Source organism: Perissodus microlepis, chromosome 1, assembly GCF_051167445.1.
Source record: "Perissodus microlepis isolate ML-2025 ecotype Zambia chromosome 1, ASM5116744v1, whole genome shotgun sequence".
Taxonomy (NCBI): Eukaryota; Metazoa; Chordata; class Actinopteri; order Cichliformes; family Cichlidae; genus Perissodus; species Perissodus microlepis.
The window spans coordinates 26,759,239-26,776,618 of record NC_140461.1 but is presented as its reverse complement, the minus strand read 5'-3'; the positions used below and the strand labels follow the sequence as shown (position 1 = coordinate 26,776,618).

Below are 17,380 nucleotides of genomic sequence, written 5' to 3'. Positions count from 1 at the left end.
ATGTTATTGATAAATGTCTTTTCTTTTCTTTTGCCTTCTAGAGACCCAATAACAAAACCAATGTTGTTTTTGAATCTAATTATCCAGTCACACATGTGTGATGTGTCTGTAAGAGTTAGTATTTTCTTTTCTCTCTTTTTTCTATTTTTTTGGGCATTTTTTTTAAATTTTTTATTTATTTATTTATTTATTTTTCCTGTCCCTTTTGGATCTTTAGCCATCAGAATTGTTGTCTGAAGGCCAAGAAAGATGCCAAGCGGATTTACTTTACCAATTGGATCATCATGGCCTTGCCATATTGGTCCATTTAATTGACCTTTATTATAATTATGTATTTATTTGATTTGATTTTCGGTTGTTACAGACGGGACAGACATGACTGGGGGATAGGACAGGGAGAAAGAATGAAAGAAAGAGAGGGAGAGAAAGAAAAATAGAGGGGAGAAGAGATGGTGAGAAAGGGGGGAAGAAAAAAAAGAAAAACAAACACAACACCTGGATCACCTGTATAAGAAAAAACAGAAGAGAAAACAAACCAAAAAGAGCAACATAATAAATACAACACCATCACAATAAACTAGCTAACAGTAGATAATAGTAGATACTAAATATTAAATGTTATTGTGCAGTACGCAAGATCGACAGCGCACAATGTGCTTTGAGGTAGCAGCCAAGAAAGGTGTAGTTTGTGTCTGTGAACACCCGTGTGTACACCTGTGTGCACACCTTTGTGGATCAGCACGCTTCTATTCAAAAGGTTTCTCCATGTAACGATCTGCTAGGGAGTGTGGGGAGCCATAGCCCCGTCCCCCAGGGCATGAAGCAGGTACGGAGGAGATCCAGGCCCCAGACATCCAGAGGCCCCAGAGTAGGAGGACCCAAGGAGGACCACCACAGGGGCAACCGTGCCACCCTCCTGGGAAGAGCTGAGGAGAGCCCCAAACGAGAGGTCACCCAGCGGCCACGGAGCAGAGGCCAGAGGGGGTTGCGATGACGTGCCCGCGGGCTCTGCCGGCAGCCAGCTGTGCCAGAGAGGACCAGGCCTCAGGCCCAGAAGCCAGAGGCTTGAGGGCACCCCACCCCCCGGAAGGGGCCCAGCCGGGCCACAGGCACCAGGTCCTGCCAATCGGCCACCAGAAGTGAGTTAGTATTTTCTAACTGGTTGATTTCATTGTGCTTTGGCGGATGGGAGTGAATATATATTACTGTCTGTAAGCGACTGCGTGAACATTGCTTTATTGTAAAGATGAAGGTCACCTGGACCCAAACCTAGTAATTCAACAAAAATAATGGTCAGTGAGACAGTTTGTGACAAGAAGGTCATGGCGGCTCATTGTGCAGACTGTCCTGTAATTATGAAACAGAAAGTTAATTCACAGAAAATGTCCTTCTTTTTGTCTTCATTTATTGTTTTTCTCCAAAGAAAACAAAAAAAACCCCACACAAACAAATTTCTTTAGGCAGTGAAAAAATAAATTTTTTCTCATTTAGTTATTTATCTGTTACTTAATTACTTTAGTGCTGTATAAATAGCCTTGGGGGAGGTCTTCATCAATAAGAAAGTCTGTAAAACTCATGAAAATGTATACCCTCCTTCACTTATTATTAGTCTTTGTTGGGACAATTCTGGCCCCTGGGCTTTATGTTTGACACACCTGTTTTAAAGCCTCCAGAGAATATCAGCGCTGTCCGCAGCTAGAAGCCTGTAAAAACTTTCTTTTTCACATAACTGTATGACTGCAAACATATCTGTTATGCAGTGACTTTGATGCTTTGCTGCTATGATGAGTTGTTACTAAATTTATACAAGCGCACACACACACAAACAAGCAACCACACATTCTGCAGTTATTTCCAGCGTGCCCTGTGGAGCCACTGACATCCAGCTAAATCCGTAGATGTTCAGGTGGATTGAATTACATGAGAAGCCCACTCCACTGTCGCAACATTGGTAACAGCGGCACACGGTGGACCCTCAATCCAGTGTACTGGCCAGTTTTTCACCATCTCAGAAGCCAAAATAAGCTGATGAATAAATCCAAACAGGTACTGTGACATACCAAACATACAATGAGAAATTGTGCATGAAAGTGTGTGTCTGACTCCTGAGAAGTTTTTTAAAACTCTACCTGGGAGAGTTTTAAAGACTCTTACTGTATTGATAAGTATGTAGCATTTTATCTGCTTAAATCTTGGCAAGAAAACAAGACAGCTTAAGTCTGTATTTGCATGTACGAGTGAACTTTGACAAACTGTGTTGTTTGAAGTTTCCTAAATTGCTTTTCAGAAACTCATACCGACTTTCTCGGTGTTGTCTTTAATAAAATCAGCAATGTAAGAGTTGTACTGTTTGACATCATTACTGTATTTGTGTTTCAGATGGTGATACACGATGTGTTAATAATAGGAAGTGGCCCTCATGCCCTAACCCTGGCTAGCTTGCTATGTAGCAATGACTGGGACCCAAAATCAGACCTTAGACATGACTCACTGCTCTCCACCTCCACCACCAAGTCTCAGCTAAGCACAGAAACATCCAGCAACACGCCCAATACTAGCAAGATGAAGAGGAAGAAGAGGGTAACAGATGGTATGGTGTGCTTATCTTTACTTTCTCAAAACTGGGAAGATGTTAGGATTGTTACTGAGAATCTGAGTGTTCACAGGGAAACATTTTCAGGCAATTAACCAAACCGTCCAGGCAAAATGAACTGAAGACAGATTGTTTGAACCGTTTTAAGCAGAAATGCCAGACGTAATGTAGATCTGTTTATAAAGCGTGAGGGCTTGCACTTTATTTTAAAAAGCAGAGAATATTATTGGGCTGTTGGTCAGACAAAACAAGTAGATTGAAGAACATGAGTGATGAGAAACTGGGAGTTTTTCATAGTTTTGTAATATTTTGTTAACTAAACTACAAATGATACAAATCTAAAGTATCTTATTACGAATAAATAAAATTCAAGTATCCACACAAACTGAACCAGATAATTTAGATTTTCTTTAGTCATTTAGACTTTTTCTGGATAGTTTTTAAATTGACTGTTTAAAAAAAAGCCGGCTTTTGTAATTCACTAATTTTTCAGACATAACTGAGTTTTATGTGAACATGATAATGAGAATGAAGACGCACTTATTTTGATATCCACTGATGCTGTAAATAAGAATGAACAGATCTCTCTGTTCTCTTTGTTGACAAATTAAATATTCTGCAGGCCAGGCGATGGAGATGCAACATGCAAAGTTAACCACATCGGAGAGGACAGTTTGTTCCCCGCTCAGTCTCAGAGTGGTGGACACCTATGGAGAGTGGACTGCTCTGTGGGAGAGCCAGTTCACAGCTCTGAACATCCCTCATCTGCGCTCACACTCGCTGGTGCACACAGACCCTCTTAATAAGGTAGAAGCACAATCGACTTCACCTACTGTGGAAATGAGGTACGAATAAGAACGGTGTTAACGTGTGAATATTTGTCCTGACAGAAAGCGCTGCAGGAATTTGCTTTAAGGTGCGAGCGCTCGGCAGAGCTTCATAGCCTCCCAGAGCAGGTTTATATTCTGGATGAAAATGCGTTCTTTAACGACATGAGGCTCGGCAAGAAAGAGAGGAAACGTCTAAACATCAGCTCTGGGCTAAAGAAGAGTTTGTCCTTCAGTCTGCCAGGAGCAAAACTAAGTGTGGATTTCTTCAAGGAGCAGGTGAGAGCAGCTGTGCGTGTAAATAGCATGTGTGCTTGTCTTGTTTGAAGGTGCACTGCATTGATTGGTACACTTTGTAAGCTTTGATTGCTGCTCTTTTAACACCACATTTGTGTTACTGAATAAGAGAAGTTTGCATGTAAAACAGAATATAAACTTTGAAACTTTGAATCCTAAAATGAGATATTTCTTTTAGACAGTGTGATTTCTTCTTTAACTGTTGCTGTTGGGGGAGCATCAAAGTTTGGAACAGAGCTGTGCTTTAGGATTTTATTTTGTTTTTAGATTCAGCTTGTTCAAACAGTGGGATTTCTTGTCAGCTTTTATTATTTTGAAGATGTCTAGTTTTAGTTTAGTTTTTATTAGCTTAGTCTTTTTAATTTTTAATGTATGGAGGACATATGCCAGAGGCAACATTTAAGAATGTAAGAAAACCAGCAAGCTAATACAATAAGAACATCAATATTTGAAAACAATTGACTCGTGGTCTTCTAGACATCGATCAAAGACTCATCAAACCTTATTCTTATAATTTAAGAAATAATCCAACTAATTTTATATCCTCCATATTTTATTTTAGTTAGTTTTACAACTTCACAAAATGAGTTTAGTTAGTTTCAATGTTATATTTGTTTTGAACAGTTGTAGTTTTTATCTTTTATTTTGGTCAACTAAAATATTTTTTTCACACCTACTTTTAGGTTTGAGTTTAGTTTTCACTATTAAAAAAACTTTGCAACAATGTAACTAATGTTGCATGACATCTTCTGCTGCTTCGAGAAACTCACCAAAACACTTGGTACTTGCTACTACTTATCCTACCAAATTTAAGCAGCATGAGCACCAAAATTTGAGAATTGCTGTTTCCTTAGCTATTTCAGTTAAAACACAGGTGGAGAGATACAAGTTGGACAAAGTGCTGCTGAAGGGAACAGTGGAGCACATCACCCCTGTGAAGGAAGACGAGACAGAGATGAAAGACGAGAATTTGAAACAGGAGGAGGAAAATCAGAGTGACGTCTTCAAAGTGTCTGATGCAAAGAGAAATGGGGCGGGGAAGAGAGCTAAATATTTTCAAGTCCAACTTGAAGATGGCACCATCCTAAGAGCCTACCAGGTCGTCATGGCAACAGGTCCAACCCGTGCCCAGATGGCGAACATCCCATCGTGGGTGAAAAGCATTGGTGAAAGCTACCCAGAGGAGCGTTTACTGCATACAGTTCATCTCATGCATCATCTGCCGAATTCTAAGCAAAAACCTCGAGAAACAAATTGTGTGAGAGACAAAGATACTTTCGCTCCTCAAGGTATGTGAGATTTCTTTTAGAAATAATTTGATTACATAAACATTAAAGCTTTAGTGCCCCGGTACCTTAAAGTAAAACTCCGCTTTGTGAGTTGTTTGCACATTTCCTAGAATGTTATAACCTTTGCTTTCTGATAAATGTCTTTGCTTCTGCAGACTTCATTGGCCATTTGGCACCTATTCTCACAACTGCTCCTCCCTGTGCAAATACTGTGTGCTTGTGTGTTTCTGTCATTGTATGTAGTCTGTGAGCCCGGCCAGAGAGTGATGGTCATTGGTGGAGGTCTGACCAGCGCTCACGTCATCTCAGTTGCACTGCAACAAGGTGCCAGCCATGTGACATGGGTTATGAGAAAACACCTCCAGGTTTAGAGACTGTAAAACGGCACGTGAACCAAAAATTAATAATAATTCTGTCCAACTCGAGTACACATTTTAGCTCGTGTTGTTTTCTTCCACAGCTGAAACAGTTTGACGTGGGTGATGTTGAGAGTTTGGTGGGTCGTTACTCTCATGTGGAGCACGGCATCAAGATGGATGGCCGAGCCTACCTACGGCAGTTCTACAATGAGAGGAGTCTCCACAAACGTCTTGCAATGATTCATCAGGCAAGGAAGGGAGGGGCCGTCACCCCGGAGGCCTACATCCAACTGCAGCCATTCATAGTGAACGGACAGGTGGATGTGAAGACGTACTGTCAGGTTTGTATTCAGTGTAGAAGGTCCCAAGAGTAAAATGAGATATGATCCACCAAGTAATGACAAACTTCTGAGTTCTACTACCTTTCCAGCATCCTAATGTGGACATGTCACCCATGTTTGAGTTGCACAATGCAGTTACCTCACTGGCTTGACAATGTGTGCATTGTATGTCAAATAAGGCCTATAATGAACAGGGAGATAAAGAATCCGAACCTGAATCTCACACCGTCTAGGTGAGTGAAGCCAGCTGGTGCTACAGAAACCAGGTCTGGAGCCTTTCCCTCACCACCGGGGAGCACTGGACTGGAGATAAGATTTGGATTGCCACCGGCTGCAAACTTGATGTGAAACAGGACCCATTACTTTCTGAAGTGATGAAGGAATTCCCAATTCAGGTGTGTTATGTAGAGAAATGTGTAGTGTTTGTGCATGTACAACACAGAAGTGTATTGTACATGCACAAAAGTTTTGGAAATTACTTGGATGATGAGGAATTTTTTTATTTTTTCATGTAGTTTTTTCTGCAATCAGTCTCTGGATATAAAAATAGATTATTGATGACATGTGTTTTGTGTTCTTTAGGTGTTAGACGGATGGCCGTGCATAACGGAAAGCTTACAGTGGGCAGAAGAATGCCCACTCTACCTGATGGGGCAGTACGCAGCTCTTCAGGTAAGTTTTACAAATTGTATTTGAAGTAATTTTATTTTTAGTTATATTACAGGCTGTCCATGCCTTTACCCCCAATTTCTCACATAGGTTGGACCTCATGCAGTAAACCTCGCTGGAGGACAGGCTGCCAGCATGAGGATTGCCAAGGACATTATAGGCCGTCATCAGCAGAAGGGTGGGCAGGCTCTTGAACTAAGTGGACAAAAACCAAAAACTGAAGAATACATTCAACAGATGCGAGGTCTGTTGTGGCTGTAAAATGACCACTTAGCCTGAGAAAGTCAAAAATAGCTGCTAGCCATTGATCAAAAATAGAAGTCATCTCTTCCTGGTTATCCTGGTCAAGGTGTACTTGGAGAATAATAAATGTGGATGACTGAATATATGATCAAGTTTGGGAACTTCAACAAATGTGGTTTTAATAAAACTTTGATTTTTATGGGTATTTTATTTATGGGCTGTCAGACATACAGTCCCGATCAAAAGTTTAAGCCCACTAGAAAAATGGGAACGTTGTGGGGTTGTTGAACTGCATAAACAGGGTCTCTCGCAGCACGCCATCACTACTGAGATGGGACACAGTAAGATAGTCATTTGGAATTTCTTAAATGATCCTGAGGATCATGGAACAAAAACGTCAAGTGGAAGACCTAAAAAATTTCACCAGCACTGAGTGAAAAAATTGGATGAAAAAATTGTTGTTTATTTGTTTAATAAATTTTGATCAACAAACTTTCCTTGTTTAATTATGCCCCATGGTGTGGTCTTTCTTTACTTGTGACTTCTTGATGTTGATAAATACAGTAAGTGAAAAATATATATAATATACATAATAATGTTCAACACATTATGCTTCTGCTCTGAGGTCCTGCCTCCATGTACTTATGCAATTAATCACAGGACAGCTGGACAGGTGTGTTTATAAATAATATTAAATTAGGCCAATTTTCTTATCCATATTTTTGACCTGAGGGTAGAATTGATTGTGAACCGGAAAGGGAAAATGCTTATGAACTTGCAAATTAAAAACGTGATGCATTTAAGGTCATCCCGTTTGGTTTTTATTTAAGAAGAGAATTTGTTCCACTGTGTGAGGGCCGAGTTTCTATTCTTGGAGATAGTTTCTCCTGCTTCAGAGAAAATCCTCTCACATGGAACAGAAGACGCTGGAGTGCAGAAAGTGTAGAGATGCAGGTATACCGTCTTCCTGGGTCAGCTAAAAAGAATAAAAAAAATTAAATTGTTGCGCATTTTGTAGAATAACATTTTAAGATTATTTTAAAAATACATATTTTTTTAATATTAAATTTAAGTCAAATGGAAGTGTTTCTTAAGTTATATAAGGATATTTATATTATGAAAAGCAGTTTTCTGACATTTTAAGCTTTTCACATTTTAAGATAAAATAAAAATAAACACACAAAACAAAAACAAACAAGAACTGAAAGCTGGCAAACCCACCCGACTGACCAAAAATCAACTCAAAATGCTCCCACACGACAGAACGTCCTCTCTTCTTCCGTATCCCTCAATAGAATAATCAGTGTTTTGATATTTCTCACCATCAAAATACTCCACAAATCCCACGAATGATTCACTTCCTTATAAACTTCCTTGTGTTTTTTTTGACACACGCACCGCAGCGTCAGCTTCAAGCGGGCCATCACTACTGCCAACCTTGCTTTCTTGTGCCACAGTTCCTGGACTCACCTTGTCTTAAACCTTCGGCTTAAGCTTCTCTCTCGGACTCAGGATACCAATCCTCCATTTTGGAAACACACTGCGCCTAATCTGCCTGCCGTCCTGCCACCGCACACTGTCACGAACCTCCGGATCTCAGGTCAGCCTTTCCACGCCGCTCAGCTCACTCTGGATTCACATCACTCCCATCCTCCTCCTGCAAGTAAGAATAGTTATATAATATACTCACCAACTTCAGAGCTTCTCTCCACTACCTCCCTAACTCCTCAGTGCGACTGCTTAACTGCCCCGTTCCAGTCTGCATCTCTGGCCCAATTCCCCCTTTCTATATCCACGCCCACATAAGCCACATTACCCAGGCCTCGCCACGTCAAGCTCTGTGTTTTTGCCTTTGTCCTTGTCACGTGTTTAACTAATTAACTTTGTAAAACGACCTGTCTCTGCTCTGGGTTCCTGCACCCGAGTCCAGTTTTGGTACCGACCTTTCAGTCTTGTGACACTGATGGAGAGTGTGTGTCTGTTCTCTGGATGTGAGTAAGAGAGGAACTGCTTTCAAGTTTACCAGAAAAAAATCTTTTTCATGATATTTAGACTCACTGAGATCATCTCGTGTATGTGAGCTCTATTTATACTCTTTGCATGATAACCGTGAGGTGTTTGTGCCGCAGACTGGACCTGGACCAGGAGACTAAGAATCAGGCCAACAGCTTCTCAGCTGAAGGACGCAGAGAGGACACTTTCCATCAGGACAAACCAGGTTCAGAGAACCCGTGACTCCCATCTCTCTTTGAAACTACAATCCCTCAGCTGACTCTGAACTCGGAAATTTATGCTTAGCTCATCTGAACATACACAGTCTGAGAAATAAGCTTCTTAAAGTTGAGAAACTATTAACAGATTATAAAATCCATGTGCTGGCCCTGACTGACACTCATTTGGACAACAGTCCTCAGATATCTACAGAGAATTTCAGATGTTACGGGAAGGGTCGAGACAGGCATGGAGGTTGTGTCGGTTTCTATGTTGACAGTCACATGACAGTTATTCAGCGCTCTGACTTGGATCACAAAGATCTCCAGATGATCTGGGGTGAGATTTACCTGCCACATAGCAGACCAGAGTTAGTGGGATGTTGTTACAGAGAACATGACAGCAAAAATAAGACGATTATTTAACACCTCGTATGTGATGGGAAGGACTCGAAATTTGATGCTGGACCCACAAATCATAAAAGGGCCACACTAACTGTCACACACCAGAAAGTCCCATGAATTCTAATCATATGTACAGCGGGACTGCTCCTTCTAATTTAGTTTAGCCTTCTTTATGCTTTCCTCAATACAAAGAAGAACCTTCATGAGGGCAGCTGAGCCTTGTAGACATAACAAATATTGAACAAACCTCATGCCTGTTGCTGACAAAATGCACTGAATGTGTACTTCTGTCTTATTTAAGTCATTTACAGAAAATCATTTGAGTTCATTTTTTCCTTAAATTATTTGAACCCTCTATGCCATAGAAATTGGTTTGTTGCCTTAGGGCAACAATGAGCAATAAGGGTACCACAGTGTCACAGTTTTCTGTATATAGCCATTTAGTAAATGCATGAGAAAACAAATAATTGATTCCAAATTTTTATTTGAAGAGTTTAATGGAACAAATAAATACATGGTAAACTGACTGCTTTTATATGGTGCTTTTGTATTCTACTCGAGCACTCCAAGCGCTTTATACAAAATGCCTCATTTACCTATTCACCCAAACATCCATAAAAGCACCTTTTCTACAGCTAAGCGCTTTCTGATTCACACACACATTCGCACAGATGAACACCACATGAGCAACTTGGGGTCAGTATCTTGCCCAAGGATTCTTTGGGATACAGACTAGAGCAGGCAGGGACATCCCATCACTCATTGCAGTGATTCCAATCCTTGCTCCAACACACTCAATTCAAATAATGCAAATGACCAGCTGGGTATTATGTGCTGCACCTGCCCAATCTGATCATTTGAATCAGGTGTTTTGGAGTGGGGAAACACCTAAAAACCTAAAACAAGCAGTCCCAAGGACCAGAATTAGAAAAACTGCTTTTCCATTATTGCCCAAAGAAAAGAGGCCGAACTGCATAATGTTTCACTAAGGCAAAGAAAAAGACCAAAACATGTTGTTTTGGTAACTAAATTAAACCAGAACCTGTCTAGAAATAACTAAAAAGACTTCTTCAGATATTATTGTACCTGAACAGATTTTATTTTTTAAAACAGCTTATTTCAATTTAAACATACATAAAATGTTAGCAGTAGCTAGCATGGAGATGTGGCACCTGAAAGGACCCCCGGTCAAATCCTCTGCTGCTCATAACTTTACTCAACACTGAGGAGTTTTGTGTCACAAAATAAGTACACAAATGGAAAATACATTTAAGGGACAGTGTAATCACTCAGAATGAGGGTTAATGACACTTTTGTTCCACTCCTAGTCTGAGTCTAGTTACATTTAAATACTGATACTTCCAAACCAGAATTAATCACAGAAGGTGAAAAAACTGAAACTATGTGTTAAGCTGCCAAACAGGATGAACATTTATTAAACAGACCAAAGGTAACCCTGTCTTGAACAGAACTATGAGGAGAAACAGCCACACTCAACAAAATATCGCTTATTATCGCTGTTACCTCACCTTCAGGAGCAAAAACGTGAGTCGATTCAGTAAAACTGTCATTTTCCAGTAATTCGCCCTGTAGTGACATTGTGATATCAACTGCAAAATATTTGAGAAAACTCACTGGACACTTTAAATTAGCTAGTTTTACATTTACATCAGATCAAGTCATTTCTGAAATTCCCAGGACTGGTCGCGGCAGATGGCCACTCCGCCCTGAGCCTGGTTCTGCCGGAGGTCTCTTCCTGTTAAAAGGGAGATTTCCTCCCCACTGTCGCCAAGTGCTTGCTCAGAGGGGTTTGTCTGTTGGGGTTTCTTTTTAATAAAGTTGTTACCTTACAATGTGAAGCGCCTTGAAAACACCATTGTTTGGTGCTATACACATTGAAGTGAACATATCTAATCTGGAAATTCAATTTAACATCAATAAAAATCTAAAAATATTACATATTGACTTCTGCTTGTTTTTATTGTCTGTGACTTGAATGAATACAAATCTGTAATTTAACAGATTTGTTTCATAAAAATTTGACAGAATTTTCCTGCCATTTCTAAATGTGTGAAATTACAACCAATGAGGTTGACCGATTTTCTTGAACTATTTTCCAAAATGTTTGACCACATCCCAAACACCATCCCACACAACACTAGTGCTGAGGTCCAAAATATCTGTTTGCCATAATGAATCCACTGAGTATGGAAAGTATGTTTCTTTTATGTCTGTGAAGGTTCTCAGTCATCCAGGTCATCGTAGTCAAAGGAGCTTGCAAAGAAAAGCGTCTGGACATCTGGGATATCTGGGACTCTCCACCATTTGACCTTAGAACTGAAGAAGCTTCTCGGATGAGAGGTGAAACGTCTTCAAGTAACTTAAAGAAGTCCAGACGCTTTTCTTTGCAAGCTCCTTTGACTATGTTTCTTTTAAACTCCAGTGAGAGTTGCAGGCCACCACTTGATGGCTTATCCAAGCCTAATAGGACCCCTCTTCACCCTCATAGTAATTACCATTACGACAAGCACCAACCATCTTGCAGTCGCAGCTCCTTGCATTTGTCTCTCAGGAACAGATCATAACTTCCCTTCAACTCATTCATGTCACCTAAAAGGTAAACATGTTTCTCCATCACCTGTTCAGCTCTGATGATTCAGTAAGGACATCTCCTGGTTTCATCTTCATGTTTCCCTCTCACCACATAACCAAACCGATATCATGACCAGCAGCTTTTACAGCTGTGGCTCCAGCAAACATCAGCTGATACTAGAAAGTAATATTAACCTCCTAAGACCCAAACTTTTCCACGGCATGCATTTTAAATTTCCCTTTGATATTTGGGCATATTGGGACCTGATGAATGGAAAAACAAACAATTACCAGAATTTTTTTTTTTTTTTTTTTACCTGATTTTTGTTTCTAGGAAAAATTAGAGCCACATATGAGGATATTCATTTAAAATTTCGATAGAACAGTAGCAGTATAATGTCCTTGTAAATGGATATCAGGCCCTTGTAGAGCAAAATTGAGTATTTTGGTCTAAATAACCCAAAATGTGATGTCCACATATGTGGACGCCAGGTCCTAGGAGGTTAAATAAATTCTAACAACTTTCTGGTGCAAAACAAACAAGAGAGAAAAGCCGATCAGCTGATCATTGATCAGTTTCATGATTGAAGTAGCAACAGGAGAGGGAGGGGAGAGAATGAGAGCAGAAGAAGCAGCTGTGCAGCATAACGACAGAATAACTCCAGCTTTGTGTCTTTTTCCATTCTAGCTGAAGTCCGGGACAAACTGTGTTCCTTCTCAGCTCAATACGAAATGCATAATATTTTCTCTGAATACGGGATGATTCCGTCTTTTTACGGGACGGTTGGCAACTCTACTAACAAACCTTATGAATACAATAAAGTTCACTATCAGTAACATCATAGCACCCAACCAGCTGTATAGAAACTCCGTCATGCTAGCTAGTACGCAGGAGTTATTGTAACTGGCTGTAAAAAGTTAGCACAACGAAAATAAACGACATCTAAACTTGGTTTATATCTGACCCAGACAGACTGCAGGTCATAACGTCTTACGTGAGGTTCAGTTCACCTGACACTCGGACCGGCCTCGGGTCTCTCCTCTTGCCTCCCCTTTCCCTCATCCACCTGCTGGCCTCCACCACTTGCAAATGTTACTGAATCTGTGGAAGCTACGCCATACCAAACAACTGAGTTATTTTTACACACCGACCAGCATCTGGCCAATCCACCACCTCTCTTACTTACTTTAGGCTTGATGATACAAATACGATACTGATAGCAATACTTAATAAATGCAAGACATCAGACTACTTGTTGTTATTGTCTAATTATGAAGAATTATCCTACAAGAAAAAACCTGAAACATCAATACCCACATTTTAGAATATTCAATTAACAATCATTCAAAACAAATGTGACTGATTGAAAATAATAATAAAGCTGAGAAAGATTTTCTCAAGTTCTATCTTCCTGTTTTATGTATGAAATATTTTGAGTTGCATTTTTATTTTTTAAAGCCCACAGTAACTGTGATATCCTAGGACTAAGGAACCACGGAGACCATGTTTAGCTCACCGTTACTTCTTTATTATGAGAACCGGGGCATGCGCCCCACAGACTGAAAACTCTCCAACAACTGTTGCCCCCTGGTGGACAAATCCCTGCCACAACATAACATTCCTTCCCCCTTAAACTGGAACTACTCTGTAGTTTTAATCACTACAGAAAATACCCATAAACAAAAACTTCACCTTTATAAAAATGCAACAACCCCGTCCCCAGCTTTTATTGAAATTTCACTCCGTAATAATGAACCTTTAGTCCAACAGTCTTAGGTTAACCTATAACAGTTCACCGTAATCACGGCACAAAGTCTCTCAGGTGCTCCGGCGGTCTCTTGGTTCTTTGCGATCGCCGTAACCCAGTGGCAGGTGATTCCAGTGAATCACTACTCTCCATATGTGGCTTCACCACTGGTGTAATAACCACCTCCATGTGGCTCTCATCCTCGTCTCCTGTCTCAGCGCTGATGTTTGGGGCTGCCTTTGGGGGCTCACCTGGGTGGCCTTCAGGCATTCCTGCTGCCAGGCACGGCTCCAGGCGGGCAAACAGCTGATCGACGTGACGCCTCACCACTGTCCCGTTTCCCAGCATCACCAAGTAGGAAACAGGCCCCGTCATCTCCTGTATAAGTCCTGGTATCCATTTGGGTCCTCTGCCATAGTTTCTGGTATATACTGTGTCTCCAATAACAAACATGCGCTCCTTGGCATGTCTATCATGATACAGTCTTTGGCTATCTTGTTTTGCTGTCACTTTCTGTTTCAAGTCAGGGTGTATGAGATCAAGAGTACACCTCAACTTCCGGCCCATCATCAACTCAGCGGGAGACTTCCCTGTTGTGGACTGTGGTGTGATTCTGTAACTAAACAGAGCCCTGTTTAACTTGGTTGCCAGTGTGTCTCCAGTACTCTTTTTCATGAGTTCTTTGAACGTTTGCACTGCTCTTTCTGCTAACCCATTGGATGCTGGGTGATATGGAGCGGAGGTGACGTGGGTGATTCCATTCTTTGCCATGAACTCTTTAGTTTGTGCACTTACAAAACACTGGGCATTATCAGAGACCACCATCGCAGGAAGGCCGTGCGTGCTGAAACAGTTTCTCAGGCAGGCTATGGTTGCAGCTGCTGTAGCGGATGGAACTGGATACACATCTAACCATTTGGAGTGGGCGTCCACTATTACTAAGAACATTTTACCCAAAAACGGGCCCGCATAATCGATATGTATCCTTCTCCAGGGCTTTTCTGGCCACTCCCAGGGGTGTAGCGGTGCCTCTTGCGGCCTGTGTCTATGTTCTTGACATGTACTGCAGGACCTCACCTTGGCTTCAATGTCATTCTCCATATGCGGCCACCACATGTAGCTTCTGGCCAGGCCCTTCATGCGGCTCATTCCTGGGTGTGACTGATGTAGCTGTTCCAAAAGGGGACGTCGACCTCGTTCTGGTATCACCACCCTCGCCCCCCACAGCACACACCCATCCTGCACACTCAGCTCCTGTTGTCTCTGTCTGTAGGGCTGAAAATTAGGATGCTGCGTAGTGGGCCATCCTCTCAAAGCATACTCACGCACTCTGGAGAGTATGGGATCTTTGGTTGTCCATCTTTGCAGCTGCTCAGATGTCATCACGCCGTCCTGGTCCTGATCTACCATCAACACTTGGTCCTCAGCTGCCACCTCTTTAGGGAGGTTCTCTGGAAGAGGGAGACGACTCAGACCATCAGCATTACTGTTATTTTTGCCTTCTCCGTATTTAATGACATACTCATAGGCTCTTAATAACACCGCCCATCGCATGATCCTCTGTGACGCCATCTGAGGGACGGCCTTCAACTCATGGAACAAACTTATCAATGGCTTATGATCCGTGATAATCATGAACTTCCTGCCGTACAGGTACTTATGAAAATACTGCACACCAAATATTACAGCCAATCCTTCTTTATCCAGCTGTGAGTAGTTCTTTTCTGCTGCATTCAGGGTACGCGATGCAAACCCAATGGGTTTTTCCTGACCATCTGGCATGCGGTGAGCTAGTACTGCTCCCACTCCATAGGGGGACGCATCGCAAGAAAGAATTAAATCCTTTTGCTCATCATAGTGTACCAATACACTGCTTGACTGCAACAGTTCCTTTGATTTGCAGAAAACCTTCTCCTGTGCTGGTCCCCAACACCATGGTTCCCCCTTTCTCAGAAGCTTGTGCAGTGGGGCCAACAGTGTGGACAAGTTTGGCAAGAACTTATTATAGAAGTTCAACAACCCCAAATAAGCTTTGAGCTCTGTCACTGAGTTTGGGAGTGGCGCCTCCTGCACTGCTTTCACTTTTGCTGGCACTGGATGTAAACCGGTCTTATCCACCCGATGTCCTAAAAATGTCACTTCCTTCTCCATGAATTGACATTTGCTCCTTTTTAAGCGCAGGCCCGCCTCCTCCAAGCGCTGCAGCACTCCATCCAGTGTTTGAAGATGTTCTTTGTCATTCTTTCCCGTCAGGATGATGTCATCCAGATACACTGCAACATTGGTCAGACCTTGCAACACACTCTCCATGGTGCGCTGAAAAATGGCAGGACTTGAACTCACACCAAATGGCAACCTGGTGTATGTAAACAAACCCCTGTGTGTGTTCACTGTGACATACTTTCTAGATTCCTCATCAAGTACAACCTGTTGATATGCGTGACTCATATCTAACTTGGTGTATTTTTCTCCTCCCGCCAGCCCCGCTATCATGTCCTCCATTCGTGGAATGGGGTATTGTTCTACAGGCGACACCTTGTTAACAGTCAGTTTGTAGTCACCACAAATTCTGGCGCTGGAGTCTGGCTTTAGTATGGGTACAATGGGTGCGGCCCACTCTGCGAATTTCACTGGTTGGATGATCTTCTCCTCCAACAGTCTCTCCAGTTCCTGCTCCACTTTCTTTTTCATAGCAAACGGAACTGATCGGGGCTTATAGAAGCACGGTTTGGCATCACTGGCTACGTGTATCTTTGCTGCAAACCCCTTCAGCATTCCCAACTCATCCTTAAACACTGTTTCATGTCTGGCCAGTACCCGCTGTAAGGCATCATCTCTGCCTTCTATCTTATGTACAGGTTGCCAGTCTAATTGGAGGGCCTTAATCCATCCCCGACCCATCAAACTAGTTCCAGCCCCTTCAACCACCACCACATCCAGTTTTTTTTTACTGTCTCTGAATTCCACCTGCACTTGGGCTGCTCCCCACACAGGTACCTTGTGGCCTCCATACGTTCTCAGTTTGATTCCACACTTGCTTACTTTGGGCGCATTAATGCCTTCAAAAAGTTTTTTAAATGACTCCTTCGACATGATAGTGTAGCCACAGCCTGTGTCTACTTCAAATGTCACATTCTGTGCATTTACTTTTAGCTTCTGTCTGATGGGTTCTTCCCTTGGGATGCTAATCTCCTCATGCACATTATACATAGTCACACTTGCCTTTATGTGGTGCATTTCAGCTCCTTCTTCCTCACTCTCTACATTCTCCTCTTCCAAGAAATGGGCTTGTTTACCTTGTCTGCCACGCCCTCCTTTTTGTTCCATTTTCATTCGGCAGACCCTTTTTATGTGTCCCACCTTGCCGCAGTTGTGGCATTTTTCTGAAACAAACCTGCAGTCCTTGGCCACATGATTTAGCCCTCCACATCTGTAGCACTTCCTGACAACCTGTTGTGACGTCGAGCCGCCGTCCTCCATCTTGTTCACCGCTCCTAATCCTTTAGTGAATCGCGACTGTTCCGTCATGCTCTTCAAATCCACAATGTCTCTGTTAGCAGCCTCCATTGCTTGAGCAAACTTCAGCGCCTTTTCAAATGTTAGCGAATCCTCTGCTAACAATCTGCGCTGTATTCTGTCGTCGCTTATTCCACATACTAAACGATCCCGCAGCATCACCGTCAGGGAGTCTCCAAAGTTACAGTCCTGTGTGAGCTTCCTCAGCTCCGCTACATAATCGCCCACACTTTCCTCCGGCCTTCTATTCCGTGTGTTAAACTTCCACCGCTGCACAATTTCACTCGGCTT

General features: G+C 42.0%; 1 protein-coding gene across 1 annotated transcript; it reads left to right on the top strand.

Moving 5' to 3' along the window:
- Positions 1-1,958: 1,958 nt before the first annotated feature.
- LOC146393950 (uncharacterized) lies at positions 1,959-7,118 on the top strand. Its single transcript, XM_084924700.1, has 10 exons — positions 1,959-2,046; positions 2,380-2,590; positions 3,216-3,400; positions 3,484-3,699; positions 4,592-5,006; positions 5,250-5,371; positions 5,467-5,706; positions 5,940-6,101; positions 6,289-6,378; positions 6,466-7,118. Exons 1-10 carry the CDS (start codon positions 2,029-2,031, stop codon positions 6,634-6,636), a joined length of 1,830 nt encoding a protein of 609 aa, XP_084780826.1. The 5' UTR covers positions 1,959-2,028; the 3' UTR covers positions 6,637-7,118.
- The last annotated feature ends 10,262 nt before the right edge of the window (positions 7,119-17,380 follow it).

Bases quoted from the DNA above. Each gene is read 5' to 3' on its own strand.
- LOC146393950 (XM_084924700.1), top strand. The intron at 2,591-3,215 runs GTATGGTGTGCT...AATATTCTGCAG, and splicing joins GAAGAAGAGGGTAACAGATG to GCCAGGCGATGGAGATGCAA. The intron at 5,372-5,466 runs GTTTAGAGACTG...TTTCTTCCACAG, and splicing joins TTATGAGAAAACACCTCCAG to CTGAAACAGTTTGACGTGGG.